This window comes from Odocoileus virginianus, chromosome 5 (assembly GCF_023699985.2).
Source record: "Odocoileus virginianus isolate 20LAN1187 ecotype Illinois chromosome 5, Ovbor_1.2, whole genome shotgun sequence".
Classification (NCBI taxonomy): domain Eukaryota; kingdom Metazoa; phylum Chordata; class Mammalia; order Artiodactyla; family Cervidae; genus Odocoileus; species Odocoileus virginianus.
This window is the reverse complement of record NC_069678.1, coordinates 14,287,381-14,307,146: the sequence shown is the minus strand read 5'-3', so window position 1 is coordinate 14,307,146 and position 19,766 is coordinate 14,287,381. Positions and strand designations below refer to the sequence as shown.

Sequence of the window (19,766 nt, the reverse complement as noted above, 5' to 3'; positions counted from 1 at the left end):
GAATGGCAGGACATACTTAAAGTGATGAAAGAGAAAAACCTACAGCCCAGATTGCTGTACCCAGCAAGGATCTCATTCAAATATGAAGGAGAAAAAAAAAAAAACTTTACAGACAAGCAAAAGCTGAGAGAATTCAGCACCACCAAACCGGCTCTTCAACAAATGCTAAAGGATCTTCTCCAGAAGGAAACACAGGAAGGGTATATAAGCTCAAACCCCAAAGAAGAAAGTAAATGGCAATGGGATAATATGTATCAATAATTACTTTAAATGTAATTGAGTTGAATGTCCCAACCAAAAGACAAAGACTGGCTGAATGGATACAAAAACAAGACTCCTATATATGTTGTCTACAAGAGACCAACCTCAAAACAAGGGACACATACAGACTGAAAGTGAACGACTGGAAAAAGATATTCCACACAAATAGAGACCAAAAGAAAGCAGGAGTATTAATACTCATATCAGATAAAATAGACTTTAAAACAAAGGCTGTGAAAAGAGAAAAAGATGGGAACTACATAATGATCAAAGGGTCAATCCAAGAAGATATAACAATCAAAACTATATATGAACCCAACATAGGAGCACAACAATATGTAAGACAAATGCTAACGAGTATGAAAGGGGAAATTAACAACAACACAATAATAGTGGGAGACTTTAATACTCCACTCACACCTATGGATAGATCAACTAAATAGAAAATTAACAAGGAAACACAAACTTTAAATGATATAATAGACCAGTTAGACCTAATTTGTATCTATAGGACATTTCACCCCAAAACAATGAATTTCACCTTTTTCTCAAGTGCACATGGAACCTTCTCCAGGATAGATCACATTCTGGGCCATAAATCTAGCCTTGGTAAATTTAAAAAAAAAAATTGAAATCATTCCAAGCATCTTTTCTGACCACAATGCAGTAAGATTAGATGTCAATTACAGGAGAAAAACTATTAAAAATCCAACATATGTAGGCTGAACAACACGCTGCTGAATAATCAATAAATCACAGAAGAAATAAAAAAAGAAATCAAAATATGCATAGAAATGAATGAAAATGAAAACTCAATAATTCAAAAACTATGGGACACTGTAAAAGCAGTGCTAAGGGGAAGGTTCATAGCAATAAAGGCTTACCTCAAGAAACAAGAAAAAGGTCAAATAAATAACCTAATTCTACACCTAAAGCAACTAGAAAAGAAAGAAATTAAGAACCCCAGGGTTAGTAGAAGGAAAGAAATCTTAAAAATTAGGGCAGAAATAAATGCAAGAGAAACAAAAGAGACCATAGCAAAAATCAACAAAGCCAAAAGCACGTTCTTTGAGAAGATAAATAAAATTGGCAAACCATTAGCAAGACTCATCAAGAAACAAATGGAGAAGAATCAAATCAGCAAAATAAGAAACGAAAATGGAGAGATCACAACAGACAACACAGAAATACAAAGGATCATAAGAGACTACTATCAGCAACTATAGGCCAATAAACTGGACAACTGGAAAAAATTCTTAGAAAAATACAACTTTCCAACACTGAACCAGGAAGAAATATAAAATCTTAACAGACCCATTACAAGCATGGAAATTGAAACTGTAATCAGAAATCTTCCAGCAAATAAAAGCCCAGAACCAGACGGCTTCACAGCTGAATTCTACCAAAAATTTAGAGAAGTGTTGCCCATTCTCACCACTACTATTCAACATAGTTTTGGAAGTGTTGGCCACAGCAATCAGGGCAGAAGAAGAAGTAAAAGGAATTCAGATAGGAAAAGAAGAAGTGAAACTCTCGCTGTTTGCAGATGACATGATCCTCTACATAGAAAACCCTAAAGACTCTACCAGAAAATTACTAGAGCTAATCAACGAATACAGTAAAGTTGCAGGATATAAAATTAACACACATAAATCTCTTGCATTCCTATACACTAACAATGAGAAAACAGAAAGACACATTAAGGAAACAATACCATTCACCATTGCAACAAAAAGAATAAAATACTTAGGAGTATATCTACCTAAAGAAACAAAAGACCTATACATAGAAAACTATAAAACACTGATGAAAGAAATCAAAGAGGACACAAACAGATGGAGAAATATACCGTGTTCATGGATTGGAAGAATCAATAATGTCAAAATGGCTATACTGCCCAAAGCAATCTATAGATTCAATGCAATCCCTATCAAACTACCAACGGTATTTTTCACAGAACTAGAACAAATAATTTCAAAATTTGTTTGGAAATACAAAAAACCTCGAATAGCCAAAGTAATTCTGAGAAAGAAGAATGGAACTGGAGGAATCAATCTGCATGACTTCAGACTATACTACAAAGCCACAGTCATCAAGACAGTATGGTACTGGCACAAAGACAGAAATATAGATCAATGGAACAGAATAGAAAGCCCAGAGATAAATCCACGAACATATGGTCACCTTATCTTCAACAAAGGAGGCAAGGATATACAATGGAAAAAAGACAACCTCTTTAACAAGTGGTGCTGGGAAAACTGGTCAACCACCTGTAAAAGAATGAAACTAGAACACTTTCTAACACCATACACAAAAATAAACTCAAAATGGATTAAAGATCTAAATGTAAGACCAGAAACTATCAAACTCCTAGAGGAGAACATAGGCAAAACACTCTCTGACATAAATCACAGCAGGATCCTCTATGATCCACATCCCAAAATTTTAGAAATAAAAGCAAAAATAAACAAATGGGACCTAATGAAACTTAAAAGCTTTTGCACAACAAAGGAAACTATAAGCAAGGTGAAAAGACAGCCCTCAGATTGGGAGAAAATAATAGCAAACGAAACAACAGACAAAAGATTAATCTCAAAAATATACAAGCAACTCCTGCAGCTCAATCCCAGAAAAATAAATGACCCAATCCAAAAATGGGCCAAAGAACTAAACAGACATTTCTCCAAAGAAGACATACAGATGGCTAACAAACACATGAAAAGATGCTCAACATCACTCATTATCAGAGAAATGAAAATCAAAACCACAATGAGGTACAATTACACGCCTGTCAGGATGGCTGCTATCCAAAAGTCTACAAGCAATAAATGCTGGAGAGGGTGTGGAGAAAAGGGAACCCTCTAACACTGTTGGTGGGAATGCAAATTAGTACAGCCACTATGGAAAACAGTGTGGAGATTTCTTCAGAAGTTGGAAATAGAACTGCCATATGACCCAGCAATACCACTTCTGGGCATACACACCGAGAAAACCAGACCTGAAAGAGACGTGCACCCCAATGTTCATCACAGCACTGTTTATAATAGCCAGGACATGGAAGCAACCTAGATGCCCATCAGCAGACGAATGGATGAGGAAGTTGTGGTACATATACACCATGGAATATTACTCAGCCATTAAAAAGAATACATTTGAATCAGTTCTAATGAGATGGATGAAACTGCAGCCCATTATACAGAGCGAAGTAAGCCAGAAAGATAAAGACCATTACAGTATACTAACACATATATATGGAATTTAGAAAGATGGTAACGATAACCCTATATGCAAAACAGAAAAAGAGACTTAGATGTATAGAACCGATTTGTGGACTCTGGGAGAAGGTGAGGGTGGGATGTTTCAAGAGAACAGCATTGAAACATGTATATTATCTAGGGTGAAACAGATCACCAGCCCAGGTTGGGTGCATGAGACAAGTGCTCGGGCCTGGTGCACTGGGAAGACCCAGAAGGATCGGGTGGAGAGGGAGGTGGGAGGGGGGACCGGGATGGGGAATAGATGTAAATCTATGGCTAATTCATTTCAATGTATGACAAAAACCACTGCAATGATGTAAAGTAATTAACCTCCAACTAATAAAAATAAATGGAAAAATTTAAAAAAAGTAAAAAAAAAAAAAAAAAAACACTATCCTACTCAAACTCTTTCAGAAAATTGCAGAGGAAGGTAAACTTCCAAACTCATTCTATGAGGCTACCATCACCCTAATACCAAAACCTGACAAAGATGCCACAAAAAAAGAAAACTACAGGCAATATCACTAAAGAACATAGATACAAAAATCCTTAACAAAATTCTAGCAAACAGAATCCAACAGCATATTAAAAAGATCATACATCATGACCAAGTGGGCTTTATCCCAAGGATTCAAGGATTCTTCAGTATCCACAAATCAATCAACATAATACACCACATACAAAAATTGAAAGACAAAAACCATACGATTATCTCAATAGATGCAGAGAAAGCCTTTGACAAAATTCACCATTCATTTATGATAAAAACCCACCAGAAAGCAGGAATAGAAGTAACATACTCAACATAATAAAAACTACATATGACAAACTCACAGCAAACATTTTCCTCAATGGTGAAAAATTGAAAGCATTTCTCCAAAAATCAGGAACAAGACAAGGGTGCCCACACTCACCACTACTATTCACCATAGTGTTGGAAGTTTTGGCCACAGAAATCAGAGCCGATAAAGAAATAAAAGGAATCCAGATTGGAAATGAAGAAATAAAACTCTCACTGTTTGCAGATGACATGATCGTCTACAAAGAAAACCCTAAAGACTCCACCAGAATATTACTACAGCTAATCAATGAATATAGTAAAGTTGCAGGATATAAAGTTAACACACAGAAATCCCTTGCATTCCTATACACTAACAATGAGAAAACAGAGAGAAATTAAGGAAACAATACCATTCACCATTGCAACAAAAAGAATAAAACACTTAGGAATATATCTACCTAAAGAAATAAAAGACCTATATATAGAAAACTATAAAACACTAATGAAAGAAATCAAAGAAGACACAAATGGATGGAGAAATATACTATGTTCAAGAAATGGAAGAATTAATACAGTGAAAATCAGTATACTATCCAAAGCAATCTATAGATTCAATGCAATCCCTATCAAGTTACCAATGGTATTTTTCACAGAACTAGAACAAATAATGTCACAATTTGTATGGAAATACAAAAACCTCAAATAGCCAAAGCAATCTTGAGAAAGAAGAATGGAACTGGAGGAATCAACCTGTCTGACTTCAGGCTCTACTACAAAGCTACAGTCATCAAGAGAGTGTGGTACTGGCACAAAGATAGAAATATAGATCAATGGAACAGAATAGAAAGCCCAGCGATAAATACACACACCTATGGACACCTTATCTTTGACAAAGGAGGCAAGAATATACAATGGAGAAAAGACAATCTCTTTAACAAGTGGTGCTCGGAATACTGGTCAACCACTTGTAAAAGAATGAAACTAGAACACTTTCTAACACCATACACAAAAATAAACTCAAAATGCATTAAAGATCTAAACATAAGACCAGAAACTATAAAACTCCTAGAGGAAAACATAGGCAAAACACTCTCCAACATAAATCACAACAGGATCCTCTATGACCCTCCTCTCAGAGTATCAGAAATAAAAACAAAAATAAGCAAATAGGACCTAATTAAACTTAAAAGCTTTTGCACAACAAAGGAAACTATAAGCAAGGTGAAAAGACAGCCTTCAGGATGGGAGAAAATAATAGAAAATAAAGCAACTGACAAAGAATTAATCTCAAAAATACACAAGCAACTCCTACAGCTCAATTCCAGAAAAATAAATGACCCAAATCAAAAAGTGGGCCAAAAAACTAAACTGACATTTCTCCAGAGAAGACATACAGATGGCTAATAAACACATGAAAAGGTGCTCAACATCACTCATTATCAGAGAAATGCAAATCAAAACCACAGTGAGGTACCATTACACACCAGTCAGGATGGCTGCTATCCAAAAGTCTACAAGCAATAAATGCTGGAGAGGGTGTGGAGAAAAGGGAACCCTCTAACACTGTTGGTGGGAATGCAAACTAGTACAGCCACTATGGAGCACACTGTGGAGATTCCTTAAAATACTGGAATAGAACTGCCATGTGACCCAGCAATCCCACTGCTGGGCATACACACTGAGGAAACCAGAAATGAAAGAGACACATGTACCTCAATGTTCACCAGAGCACTGTTTATAATAGTCAGGACATGGAAGCAGCCTAGATGTCCATCATCAGATGAATGGATAAGAAAGCTGTGGTACATATACACAATGGAATATTACCCAGCCATTAAAAAGAATACATTTGAATCAGTTCTAATGAGGTGGATGAAACTGGAGCCTATTATACAGAGTGAAGTAAGCCATAAAAAAATAACAGTACAGTGTACTAATGCATGTTTATTGAATTTAGAAAGATGGTAATGATAACCCTATATGCAAGACAGCAAAAGAGACAAAGATGTATAGGGATGGGGAGGGAGGTGGGAGGGGGTTTCAGGATGGGGAACAGATGTACACCTGTGGTGTATTCATGTCAGTGTATGGCAAAGCCACTGCAATATTGTAAAGTAATTATCTTCCAATTAAAAAAGAAAGAAAGAAAAAGAACTTTTAAATCAGTTTTTGAACCAACCAATAAGGACATTTCTGATACAACTGTATATTTCTAATAATCAATTTTTGCAGTATTTTACAAATGAAAGTTTTTGTTTGTTTGTTTTTTGTACACTTTTGATTGAGCTTCTATGGCAAACCACTCTACTATTCCTGCCTGGTGAACTCCATGGAGAGAGCGGCCTGGAGGGCTACAGCCTATGGGGTCCCAAAGAATCACAACTGAGTGATTAACAGTTTTATTTTCACACTTTCACAATCCTGGGGAGCCTCTCAAGTGATCACTCTGCTTTAAAACTTTCATTGGTTGTTTCTCATGAGATATGTAGCATTGGAGTCCATCCTGTATCCTGTACCTTCCCTCCACCAGTTGTGTGTGGGTCCCTGGAGTGGGGAGTGGAGTTCGGATGAGGGTCAAGCTGGGGAGGGGAGGTCAGGTGGTCAAGTGGTCTTGGTTCTGATAGAGGTGGATTAATTGGAAGGTGACAAAGCTTAAGCCCTTCTTTGTTCTTGTTCTAAATAAATATTTTTAAACAAACACAAAGATATTTTAACTAGTTTTTCCTAAGATGTAATTTTTAAAATTTAGTTTTACCTTTAGGGCATTAGAAGAGTTGTAAAAAATTCTTAAAAAAAAAAAAAGACTTTAAAAAATGCCCTGAGTTTAGGCTAACTTACTTTAAATAAAGTGGTTGTTGGAATGCATGCTTGGGGCATGGTCCCACACCTTACCATATAAACAGAGTCTAAATTTTTCCTCCTTCGATTTTCCTGTGTTGAATTTGATTTTTGCTGTATATAGTCCACTCATTTCCATGGTGAGATTCCTGATGCTTAAGAAAGCCTTCTCTGTTAAGTTGAGTCTGTGCTTGTATATTTCTTCAAGATCATACCAGTCAGGAGTAGGGGTCTGAGGCTTCCAGGTCACTAGCTGTGTTTTCTCATCATTCTCAGGTTGCCAATTCCACTCAATCTCTCGGATGCTAGAATTCAAAGGGGAGGTCAGTGGCAGCTGTACAGATGCCCCCACAGTCCTTTTCAATGTGCAGGAAGAGCTGGGGTATTTGAGAGCTTGAGAATCTGGTGAAGCACTAGTTAAGCCTGGAGGAAGAGAGAAGCAGAGCAAGCATTATACTGTATCTGCTGTCATCACATCACACTGATTTTACACCTAAAAAAAGATTATCTCCATTTTTACAGACAAGGAAACAAAACTGCAGAGGTAAACTTGCTTAGGCATTGGTCTTGCCTAGAAGTTGATAGTTTTGATTCAAGCATATGTCTGTCACCCTTCCAGACTTATGCTCTTCCCTTTTCTTACAGCTTGCACCCAATATGGCCTTTGCTTTATTCTAGGAACTAGAAACTGAAAATATTGAACTTGATGAGTAATAATACAATTTCCCCATTGTTTCTATAGACTAGAGGAAAATCATTTCAGCTTTCTCCTATGCTATCGTTCCCCCCCCCACCAACCCATTGCTTTTTGGTTTCTGGCCACCACTCCTCTGAAATTGCTCTTGATTGAGATACTGATTACTACTTAAAATTAACAAATCCACATGTCATTAGTCAATCTGTCAATCCTAGCCTTATGGGACCATCTTGTGATATTTGACATATGACTACTTTTTCTTGAAACTCTACTTATTTGAAACAAATTTTTACTCATTGGGCCCTCAGTCCACTTTCTTTCAATAAATGTTTAATGAGCTAGGTATAACTGAGGTTGCCAGAGATACAGTGGTGAACAAGTGGGCCAGATTCCTGCTTTTATGGAACTACCATTGTAGTCAAGGAGACGGCTGAAAAAAGCAGGAGAAAGTACAAGATTTCAGATACTTGTAAGTGCTGTTAAAACAGGATGTGGCACAAATTTCAGTAACAGTTGCCTGGCATCTGAACTCCCTTCTCATATTTATGGAATTTTCTGTCTTATGAAATACAGCCCAACGTGAAAATGCCTGATACTTTCCCAGCCACCTTTATAGCAGAGACAGCACATAACCTGGGCTCCTCCAGTCAGATGCACCTATTCAGACTCCCAAGCAGAAGCTACTGCATGGTGAGAGGAGGACCACAGTATATGCGCTATTGACAATGACAGTCGTGGAAGCAGCCGCCTGATTGCCTGAAGCAATATTGACAGCAGTTCTGAGGCAAGTCAAGTATCCAGTCAGTGAGATGTAAGCTGTGGTGTCTGTGTCAGAAGTAACAGAACAGTTTCTACTGGACCAGTTCTGTTGTGGCTCCTGGATGAGTCATCTCAGAGCCTGGTCACCCAGATTCCTCAAAGGCCTGTGGACCACCTGCTCTCCTTTAATATGAATATTTAACTATCTATTGATTTTTTGGACTTATATAGTCAAGAAATACAAGAGAAGAAGAAGATCTACAAAAATCAACCCCAAACAATTAAGAAAATGGCAATAGGAACATACATATCAATAATTACTTTAAATGTAACTGGATTAAATACTTTAAAAATTTATTTTTAATTGGAGGATAATGCTTTACAATGTTGTGCTGATTTCTGTCGTACAACAGCATGAATCAGCCATAGGTATACACATATTCCCTTCCTCTTGAGCCTCCCTCCCACCCCACCCCCCACCCCAGCCCTCTAGGTCATCAGAAAGCACTGAGCTGAGTTCCCTGTGCTATACAGCTGCTTCCCACTTGCTATTTTACATAGGGTAGTGTATATATGTCATTGCTACTCTCTCAATTTGTCCCACCCTCTTACTCCCTGACTGTGTCCATAAGTCTGTTCTCTACGTCTGTATCTCTACCTACCCTGCAAATAAGTTCATCAGCACCAATTTTCTTAGATTCCATATATATGCATATATATTTCCATATATCAACATTTGCTTTGCTCTTTCTGGTTTACTTCGCCGTTTAACAGGCTCTATGTTCATCCACAATCAGTTGATATCTGTTGTTTGTGACCAGGAATGCTGAGTAACAATTAGAGATAATGTGATAAGATACTGGTGGTTTAGTGGACGTGTGAGGTGTGGATGGTTTATTAAGAAAGTCTCTGAGGAGCCAAGATGGCGGAGGAATAGGACGGAGAGACCACTTTCTCTCCTACAAATTCATCGAAAGAACATTTGAACGATGAGCAAATTTCACAAAACAACTTCTGATCGCTAGCAGAGGACATCAGGCACCAAGAAAAGCAGCCCATTGTCTTCGAAGGGAGGTAGGACAATATATAAAAGATAAAAAGGGAGTCAAAAGAGCTACGGACGGAGACCCGTCCTGGGAAGGGAGTCTTAATAGAGGAAGATTCCAATCACCAGGAAACCCTCTCACTGGTGGGACTGGGGGAAGTTTTCGGCATTCTAACTGGGAGGAAAAATTAAACAAGGCCCACAGATTACATGCCTAAAAGCAACTCCCAGCAGAAAGGTACCCCAGACGCCCGCCCCTGCCAGCAACAAGCGGGGCGGAACGGAGAGGAGCGGGCAGCATTGCTTAGGGTAAGGACCGGCCCGAAGACCCTGAGAGCAATCGGTGGCAGCTTTTTTAAACTGTGGGATAGCAAGGGTCAAAATTAACCGGCCCAAACACACTGCCGGCGGTTCGCAAAACAAAGGGACTGAGAATCTCCAAGAAGAGCCGGCCCATCCCCGCTGGAGGTAGGAGGCAGGGGGGAGGGGAAAAGGGCAAACTTAGCCCCTGAGAAGCCACCCCCTCCCACACTGCAAACAGACCTCCGGGTTCTAGCTAAAGACTTCCTGAGACCCGACTGGCGGTGCGTGCTGGGGCCGCAGAAGGAAAAAGCGCGCCGTACCGGGGGAGATTGCACCCAAGCCTCTGGCTGCCTGGGCCGCTCGACGCAGAGGGAAAAGGCGTGCTGCACCCGGGAGAGTACGCCCAAGCCTCTGGCTGCCTGAACCGCTCAGGCCGGGGAAGGCACAAAACGCAGGAGCAACCGAATCTGCGCTTTTGTGGAGCACCCGAAAACTGGAACCGCACTCAACGGAGGGCCCGCTCCATATAGAGCAGCCGGGAGCCTGAGCAGTGTAGACGGGGAAAGCACTGACACCCGTGAGCGGGGCAAACCCAGTGTGGCCGGAACACGGTGAGTGCTATCCACACAGAGCGGTATCTGTCTGCAGCGTCCCGCCCTCCCCGTAGCAGGACTGAACTGAACTAGAGAACCTAAATAAGAGATCACCTCCGCCCGCCTGTGTCAGGGCGGAAATTAGACACCAAAGAGACGGCAAACAGAAGCCAAATAAACAAAGGGAACTGCTTCAGAAAGGACCGGTGCAACAGATTAAAATCCCTGAAGGTAACACCGACTACACGGGAAGGGGCCTACAGATATCGAGAAGTATAAGCTGGAAAGAGGAGCTATCTGAAATTGAACTGAATCTACGCTGACCGCAACAACTCCAGAGAAATTCCTAGATATATATATGTACATATATATTTTTTTAATTTAAAAAAAATTTTTTTTTCTTTCCTTTTTTTAAATTTTTTCTCTTTTATTTTCTTTTAAAATTCCCTATTACTCCCCCATTACTCCTCAACTTTTATTTTCATATATTTTTACGATTTTTTTAATTAGGGAAAAAGTTTTTTTTTTCTTTTTCTTGTTTTTCTCTCCTATTTCCTTTTAAAATCCTCTAATACTCCTCTATTATTCCTTAATTTTCATTTTCATTTCACTATAACCTTGCCAAAAAAAAAAGAGAGAGAGAGAGAAACCCTATTTTTAAACCAAACTTCATATACAGCTCTAAATTTTTTTGTGTGTTTTTGTTTTTGTTTTTAAATATTGTATTTCAAAGAGTCTAACCTCTACACTAGATTTTCAATCTTTGTTTTTCAGTAGTATGTGATATAAATTTTGATCATTTAAGAATCCAATATTCAGTTCCCATTTCCATTCAGGAGTGTGGTGATACTCTCCCACTTTTGACTCTCTGTTTCCTACCTCAGAACACCTCTATTTCCTCCATTCCCCTTCTCTTCCCAATCCAATTCTGTGAATCTTTGTGGGTGTCTGGGCTACGGAGAACACTTTGGGAACAGATAACTGCGTAGATCTGTCTCTCTCCTCTTGAGTCCCCCTTTTCTCCTCCTGCTCACCTCTATCTCCTTCCTCCCTCTCCTATTCTTCATGTAACTCTGGGAACCTCTCTGGTTGTCTCTCACTGTGGAGAATCTTTTTACCATTAACCTAGAAGTTTTATTATCAGTGCTGTATAGTTGGAGAAGTCTTGAGACTATTGCAAGAATAAAACTGAAATCCAGAGGCAGGAGACTTAAGCCCAAATCCTGAGAAAACCAGAAAACTCCTGACTACACGGAACATTAAGGAATAAGAGACCATCCAAAAGCTTCCATACCTACACCAAAATCAACCACCACCCAAGAGCCAATAAGCTCCAGTACAAGACATACCATGCAAATACTTTAGCAATGCAGGAACATAGACCTGAGTGTCAACATACAGGCTCTCCAAAGTCACACCTAACACAGAGACCCATCGCAAAACTCATTACTGGACACTCCATTGCACTCCAGAGAGAAGAAATCCAATTCCACACACCAGAACGCTGACACAAGCTTCCCTAACCAGGAAACCTTGACAAACCAATCGTCCAACCCCACCCACTGGGTGAAACCTCCACAATAAAAAGGAACCTCAGACCACAAGAATACAGAAAGTCCACTCCAGACACAGCAATCTAAACAAGATGAAAAGGCAGAGAAATACCCAACAGCTAAAGGAACATGGAAAAAGCCCACCAAGTCAAACAAAAGAGGAGGAAATAGGGAATCTACCTGAAAAAGAATTTAGAATAATGATAATAAAAATGATCTAAAATCTTCAAAACAAAATGGAGTTACAAATAAATAGCCTGGAGACAAAGATTGAGAAGATGCAAGAAATGTTCAACAAGGACCTAGAAGAAATTTTAAAAAGTCAATTAAAAATTAATAATGAAATAAATGAGATCAAAAACACTCTGGAGGGAACCATGAGTAGAATAACAGAGACAGAAGATAGGATAAGTGAGTTAGAAGATAAAATGGTGGAAATAAATGAAGCAGAGAGGAAAAAAGAAAAAGGAATCAAAAGAAATGAGGACAACCTCAGGGACCTCTGGGACAATGTGAAATGCCCCAACATTCGAATCATAGGAGTCCCAGAAGAAGAAGACAAAAAGAAAGGCCATGAGAAGATACTTGAGGAGATAATAGCTGAAAACTTCCGTAAAATGGGGAAGGAAATAGCCAACCAAGTCCAAGAAACCCAGAGAGTCCCAAACAGGATAAACCCAAGGTGAAACACCCCAAGACACATATTAATCAAATTAACAAAGATCAAACACAAAGAACAAATATTAAAAGCAGCAAGGGAGAAACAACAAATAACACACAAAGGGATTCCCATAAGGATAACAGCTGATCTATCAATAGAAACCCTTCAGGACAGAAGGGAATGGCAGGACATACTTAAAGTAATGAAAGAGAATAACCTACAACCTAGATTACTCTACCCAGCAAGGATCTCATTCAGATATGAAGGAGAACTCAAAAGCTTTACAGACAAGCAAAAGCTGAGAGAATTCAGCACCACCAAACCAGCTCTCCAACAAATACTAAAGGATCTTCTCTAGACAGGAAACACAGAAAGGTGGTATAAACGTGAACCCCAAATAACAAAATAAATGGCAACGGGACCATACCTATCAATAATTACCTTAAATGTAAATGGGTTGAATGCCCCAACCAAAAGACAAAGGCTGGCTGAATGGATAGAAAAGCAAGACCCCTATATATACTGTCTACAAGAGACCCACCTCAAAACAAGGGACACATACAGACTAAAAGTGAAGGGCTGGAAAAAAATATTCCACGCAAATGGAGATCAAAAGAAAGCAGGAGTCGCAATACTCATGTCAGATAAAATAGACTTTCAAATTAAGTCTGTGAAAAGAGACAAAGGTGGACACTACATAATGATCAAAGGATCAATCCAAGAAGAAAATATAACAATTATAAATATATATGCACCCAACATAGGAGCACGGCAATATGTAAGGCAAACGCTAACGAGTATGAAAGAGGAAATTAATAGTAACACAATAATAGTAGGAGACTTTAATACCCCACTCACAACTATGGATAGATCAACTAAACAGAAAATGAACAAGGAAACACAAACTTTAAAGGACACAATGGACCAGCCAGACCTAATTGACATCTATAGGACGTTTCACCCCAAAACAATCAACTTCACCTTTTTCTCAAGTGCACACGGAACCTTCTCCAGAATAGATCACATCCTGGGCCATAAATCTAGTCTTGGTAAATTCAAAAAGATTGAAATCATTCCAGTCATCTTTTCTGACCACAGTGCAGTAAGATTAGATCTCAATTACAGGAAAAAAATTATTAAAAATTCAAACATATGGAGGCTAAACAACACGCTTCTGAATAACCAACAAATCATAGAAGAAATCAAAAAAGAAATCAAAATATGCATAGAAATGAATGAAAATGAAAACACAATAACCCAAAACCTATGGGACACTGTAAAAGCAGTGCTAAGGGGAAGATTCATAGCATTACAGGCCTACCTCAAGAAACAAGAAAAAAGTCAAATAAATAACCTAACTCTACACCTAAAGCAACTAGAGGAGGAAGAAATGAAGAACCCCAGGGTTAGTAGAAGGAAAGAAATCTTAAAAATTAGGGCAGAAATAAATGCAAAAGAAACTAAAGAGATCATAGCAAAAATTAACAAAGCTAAAAGCTGGTTTTTTGAAAAAATAAATAAAATTGACAAACCATTAGCAAGACTCATTAAGAAACAAAGGGAGAAGAACCAAATTAACAAAATTAGAAATGAAAATGGAGAGATCACAACAGACAACACTGAAATACAAAGGATCATAAGAGACTCCTACCAGCAGCTCTATGCCAATAAAATGGACAACTTGGAAGAAATGGACAAGTTCTTAGAGAAGTATAACTTTCCAAAACTGAACCAGGAAGAAATAGAAGATCTTAACAAAACGATCACAAGCAAGGAAATCGAAACTGTAATCAGAAATCTTCCAGCAAACAAAAGCCCAGGACCAGATGGCTTCACAGCTGAATTCTACCAAAAATTTAGAGAAGAGCTAACACCTATCTTATTCAAACTCTTCCAGAAAATTGCAGAAGAAGGGAAAATTCCAAACTCATTCTATGAGGCCACCATCACCCTAATTCCAAAACCAGACAAAGATGCCACAAAAAAAGAAAACTACAGGCCAATATCACTGATGAACATAGATTCAAAAATCCTTAACAAAATTCTAGCAAACAGAATCCAACAACATATTAAAAAAATCATTCATCATGACCAAGTGGGCTTTATCTCAGGAATGCAAGGATTCTTTAATATCCACAAGTTAATCAATGTAATATACCACATTAACAAATTGAAAGATAAAAACCATATGATTATCTCAATAGATGCAGAAAAAGCCTTTGACAAAATTCAACATCCACTTATGATTCAAACTCTCCAGAAAGCAGGAATAGAAGGAACATACCTCAACATAATAAAAGCTATATATGACAAACCCACAGCAAGCATTTCCCTCAATGGTGAAAAATTGAAAGCATTTCCCCTGAAATCAGGAACAAGACAAGGCTGCCCACTCTCACCACTACTATTCAACATAGATTTGGAAGTGTTGGCCACAGCAATCAGGGCAGAAAAAGAAGTAAAAGGAATCCAGATAGGAAAAGAAAAGTGAAACTCTCTCTGTTTGCAGATGACATGATCCTCTACATAGAAAACCCTAAAGACTCTACCAGAAAATTACTAGAGCTAATCAATGAATACAGTAAAGTTGCAGGATATAAAATTAACACACATAAATCTCTTGCATTCCTATACACTAACAATGAGAAAACAGAAAGAGAAATTAAGGAAACAATACCATTCACCATTGCAACAAAAAGAATAAAATACTTAGGAGTATATCTACCTAGAGAAACAAAAGACCTATACATCGAAAACTATAAAACACTGATGAAAGAAATCAAAGAGGACACAAACAGATGGAGAAATATACCGTGTTCATGGATTGGAAGAATTAATATAGTCAAAATGGCTATACTACCCAAAGCAATCTATAGATTCAATGCAATCCTTATCAAACTACCAACGGTGTTTTTCACAGAACTAGAACAAATAATTTCACAATTTGTTTGGAAATACAAAAAACCTCGAATAGCCAAAGTAATCCTGAGAAAGAAGAATGGAACTGGAGGAATCAATCTGCCTGACTTCAGACTCTACTACAAAGCCACAGTCATCAAGACAGTATGGTACTGGCACAAAGACAGAAATAATCAATGGAACAGAATAGAAAGCCCAGAGATAAATCCACGAACCTATGGTCACCTTATCTTCGACAAAGGAGGCAAGGATATACAATGGAAAAAAGATAACCTCTTTAGCAAGTGGTGCTGGGAAAACTGATCAACCACCTGTAAAAGAATGAAACTAGAACACTTTCTAACACTATACACAAAAATAAACCCAAAATGGATTAAAGATCTAAATGTAAGACCAGAAACTATCAAACTCCTAGAGGAGAACATAGGCAAAACACTCTCTGACATAAATCACAGCAGGATCCTCTATGACCCACCTCCCAGAATTTTAGAAACAAAAGCAAAAATAAACAAATGGGACCTAATGAAACTTAAAAGCTTTTGCACAACAAATGAAACTATAAGCAAGGTGAAAAGACAGCCCTCAGATTGGGAGAAAATAATAGCAAACGAAGCAACAGACAAGGGATTAATCTCTAAAATATACAAGCAACTCCTCCAGCTCAACTCCAGAAAAACAAATGACCCAATCAAAAAATGGGCCAAAGAACTCAACAGACATTTCTCCAAGGAAGACATACAGATGGCTAACAAACACATGAAAAGATGCTCAACATCACTCATTATCAGAGAAATGCAAATCAAAACCACAATGAGGTACCATTACACGCCAGTCACGATGGCTGCTATCCAAAAGTCTACAAGCAATAAATGCTGGAGAGGGTGTGGAGAAAAGGGAACCCTCTTACACTGTTGGTGGGAATGCAAATTAGTACAGCCACTATGGAAAACAGTGTGGAGATTTCTTAAAAAGCTGGAAATAGAACTGCCATATGACCCAGCAATCCCACTTCTGGGCATACACACTGAGGAAACCAGATCTGAAAGAGACACGTGCACCCCAATGTTCATTGCAGCACTGTTTATAATAGCCAGGACATGGAAGCAACCTAGATGCCCATCAGCAGACGAATGGATGAGGAAGCTGTGGTACATATACACCATGGAATATTACTCAGCCATTAAAAAGAATTCATTTGAATCAGTTCTAATGAGATGGATGAAACTGGAGCCCATTATACAGAGCAAAGTAAGCCAGAAAGATAAAGACCATTACAGTATACTAACACATATATATGGAATTTAGAAAGATGGTAATGATAACCCTATATGCAAAACAGAAAAAGAGACTCAGATGTATAGAACTGACTTGTGGACTCTGGGAGAAGGCGAGGGTGGGATGTTTCAAGAGAATAGCATTGAAACATGTATATTATCTAGGGTGAAACAGATCACCAGCCCAGGTTGGGTGCATGACACAAGTGCTCGGGCCTGGTGCACTGGGAAGACCCAGAGGGATGGAGTGGAGAGGGAGGTGGGAGGGGGGACCGGGATGGGGAGTACATGTAAATCCATGGCTAATTCATTTCAATGTACGACAAAAACTACTGTAATGATGTAAAGTAATTAGCCTCCAACTAATAAAAATAAATGGAAAAAAAAAGTCTCGTAAAAAGGTGTGACAGCTAAAGTGAGTTCTGAATGATTACAGGACAGAATGAATTCTTCCAGGCACAGAAAGTGCATGTACAAAGTTTCCAGTGTACAAAAGATTGTGGTCTCCATGTGGGATGAATGGAGGACTGTGCCTTGAGTGGACTGAGTGAAGAAGAGATCTGAAGATAGACTGAGGCAGGAAAGGCGTTGTAGGGTTTGTAGGTCGTTTGGATGAATTCTAATTGCCACGGGAAGCTGCCAAAGGGTTTTTAGCAGGGTAATATGTGGTTTACATTTTTATGGATCACTTTAGAATACATACTGTGTGCATAATGGTTTATAGAAAGACAAGAAGAGGAAAAGGGATTCCACTTCAGAGATTTTTGCAATAGGTTAAGTGAGAGAAGGATGGTGGTAGGGGATGAGGAGAAATGGGGAGATTCAGGAAATTTTGGAGGTAGAGTTATAGAGAGTGCTGATGGACTGGCTATCAGAGAGAAGGAAAAGAAGAATCAAAGATGATTTCTAGGTTTTTGGCTTAAACAACTGAGTAGATGGAATGTCATTTATTGAGATGTAAATATCATTAAATTCTGGGGAGGAGCAGGTTTGGGGTAAAGGTAAGCATAACATAAGAATTCAGCTTTAGACTGTTAACTTTGGCTTCCAAGAACAGATGTTAAATGGGCCACATAGATGGGTTAAGCCTGGGAGATGTCCAGGCTGAAAATGTGGCCCTCAGTGCAGTCATGCTACTTACAACTTTCGGATTAGCTAAAATCACCTAGGGATTAGGTGACTATAGCTAGGGAAGGAGGGGCATAGCACTGACCACCAGAGGATTCAGGTTCATTGGGAGAGGTGGAGAAGGAACAGCCAGTGCGGAAGACCAGGTAAGTGCAGGGTCAGAAAAGCCAAAGAAGGAAAATGTTTCAAGAAGGAGGGGTGTAAAACTAGGGCAGCACTACTGAGAGCTGAGGTCAGATTTCCTTTTATTCTTTTGTCTATTCCTTAGTACTTCCAAAATGCCTTTGTACTTCTCATTGCATTAGTACTTATCCCCTTAATATGTATACTTCTTCACTATTATATCAAAATAGTCAAATAATACCCATCCTGCTCTTTATTTACCATTGCTCACCACCATCAAAACTAGAATGAAAATGCAGAACATTCACTAGCCCACATTCCCAGCTCAGCCTTGTACTATTCTTACACCTCCCCTTGCAACATTCTTCCAATTTGAAGATTTCACTGACTTAGTCAAGTGTTCTGTTTCTAGACATTTATTAGATTTTCTCTGAAAATATGACATCTTTATTTCCAGAATCTTTGCTGTTGTTGTTGTTCAGTAGTCAAGTCGTTTCTGACTTTTTGAGACCCCATGGTCTGCAGCGTACCAAGATTCCCTGTCCCTCACCGTCTCCCAGAGTTTGCCCAAGTTCATGTCCATTGAATCAGTGATGCCGCTCAACAATCTCATCCTCTGTCGTCCCCCTCTTCTCCTGCCTTCAATCTTTCCCAGCATCAAAGTCTTTTCCAATGAGTCGGCTCTTCACATCAGGTGGCCAAAGTATTAGAGCTTCAGCATCAGTCCTTCCAGTGAGTATTCAGTGTTGATTGTCTTTAAGATTGACTGCTTTGATCTCCTTGCTGTCCAAGGGACTCTCAAAAGTCTTCTTCAGCACCACAGTTTGAAAGCATCAATTCTTTGGTGCTCTGCCTTCTTTACAGTTCAACTCTCTCATCCGTACATGACTATTGGAAAGACCATAGCCTTGACTGTATGGACATTTGTTGGCAAAGTGATGTCTTTACTTTTTAACACACTGCCTAGAGTTTTCATAGCTTTTCTGCCAATAAGCAATTGTCTTCTAATTACATGGCTGTAGTCACCATCTGCAGTGATTTTAGAGCCCAAGAATAGGAAATCTGTCACTGCTTCCTCCTTTTCTCCTTCTATTTGCCATGAAGTGATGGGACCGGATGCCATGATCTTAGTTTTTTTAATACTGAATTTTAAGTTGGCTTTTTCACTCTTCTCCTTCACCCTCATCAAGAGGCTCTTTAGTTCCTCTTCACTTTCTGCCATTAGAGTGATATCTGCATACCTGAGATTGTTGTTTTTTCCCGGCAATATTGATTCCAGCTTGTAACTCATCCAGCCTGGCATTTCGGATAACATGCTATGCATATAAGTTCAATAAACAAGGTGACAATAAACAGCCTTGTCATAGTCCTTTCTCAATCCTGAACCAGTCAGTTGTTCCATACAAGGTTCTAACTGTTGCTTCTTGAAATGCATACAGGTTTCACAGGAGACAGATAAGGTCTGGTATTCCCATCTCTTTAAGAGTTTTCCACAATTTCTTATGATCCACATAGTCAAAGACTTTAGCGTAGTCAATGAAACAGAGGTAGATGCTTTTCTGAAATTCTCTTGC

The 19,766-nt window shown here is 38.8% G+C and overlaps 1 protein-coding gene across 7 annotated transcripts in view; it reads right to left on the bottom strand.

Annotated features, from left to right (window-relative positions):
• LOC139035155 (CD48 antigen-like) overlaps positions 1-19,766 on the bottom strand; it is a 54,821-nt gene that overhangs the window by 13,389 nt on the left and 21,666 nt on the right. For all 7 annotated transcript variants that reach the window (XR_011487713.1, XM_070467552.1, XM_070467554.1 and 4 more), the window contains exon 2: positions 7,192-7,560. Coding sequence is in view for 6 of the 7 variants with exons in the window: in XM_070467552.1 (XP_070323653.1) it covers positions 7,192-7,560 (369 nt within the window). In the remaining variant the exon portion in view is untranslated. The remainder of the gene's footprint in view (positions 1-7,191; positions 7,561-19,766) is intronic.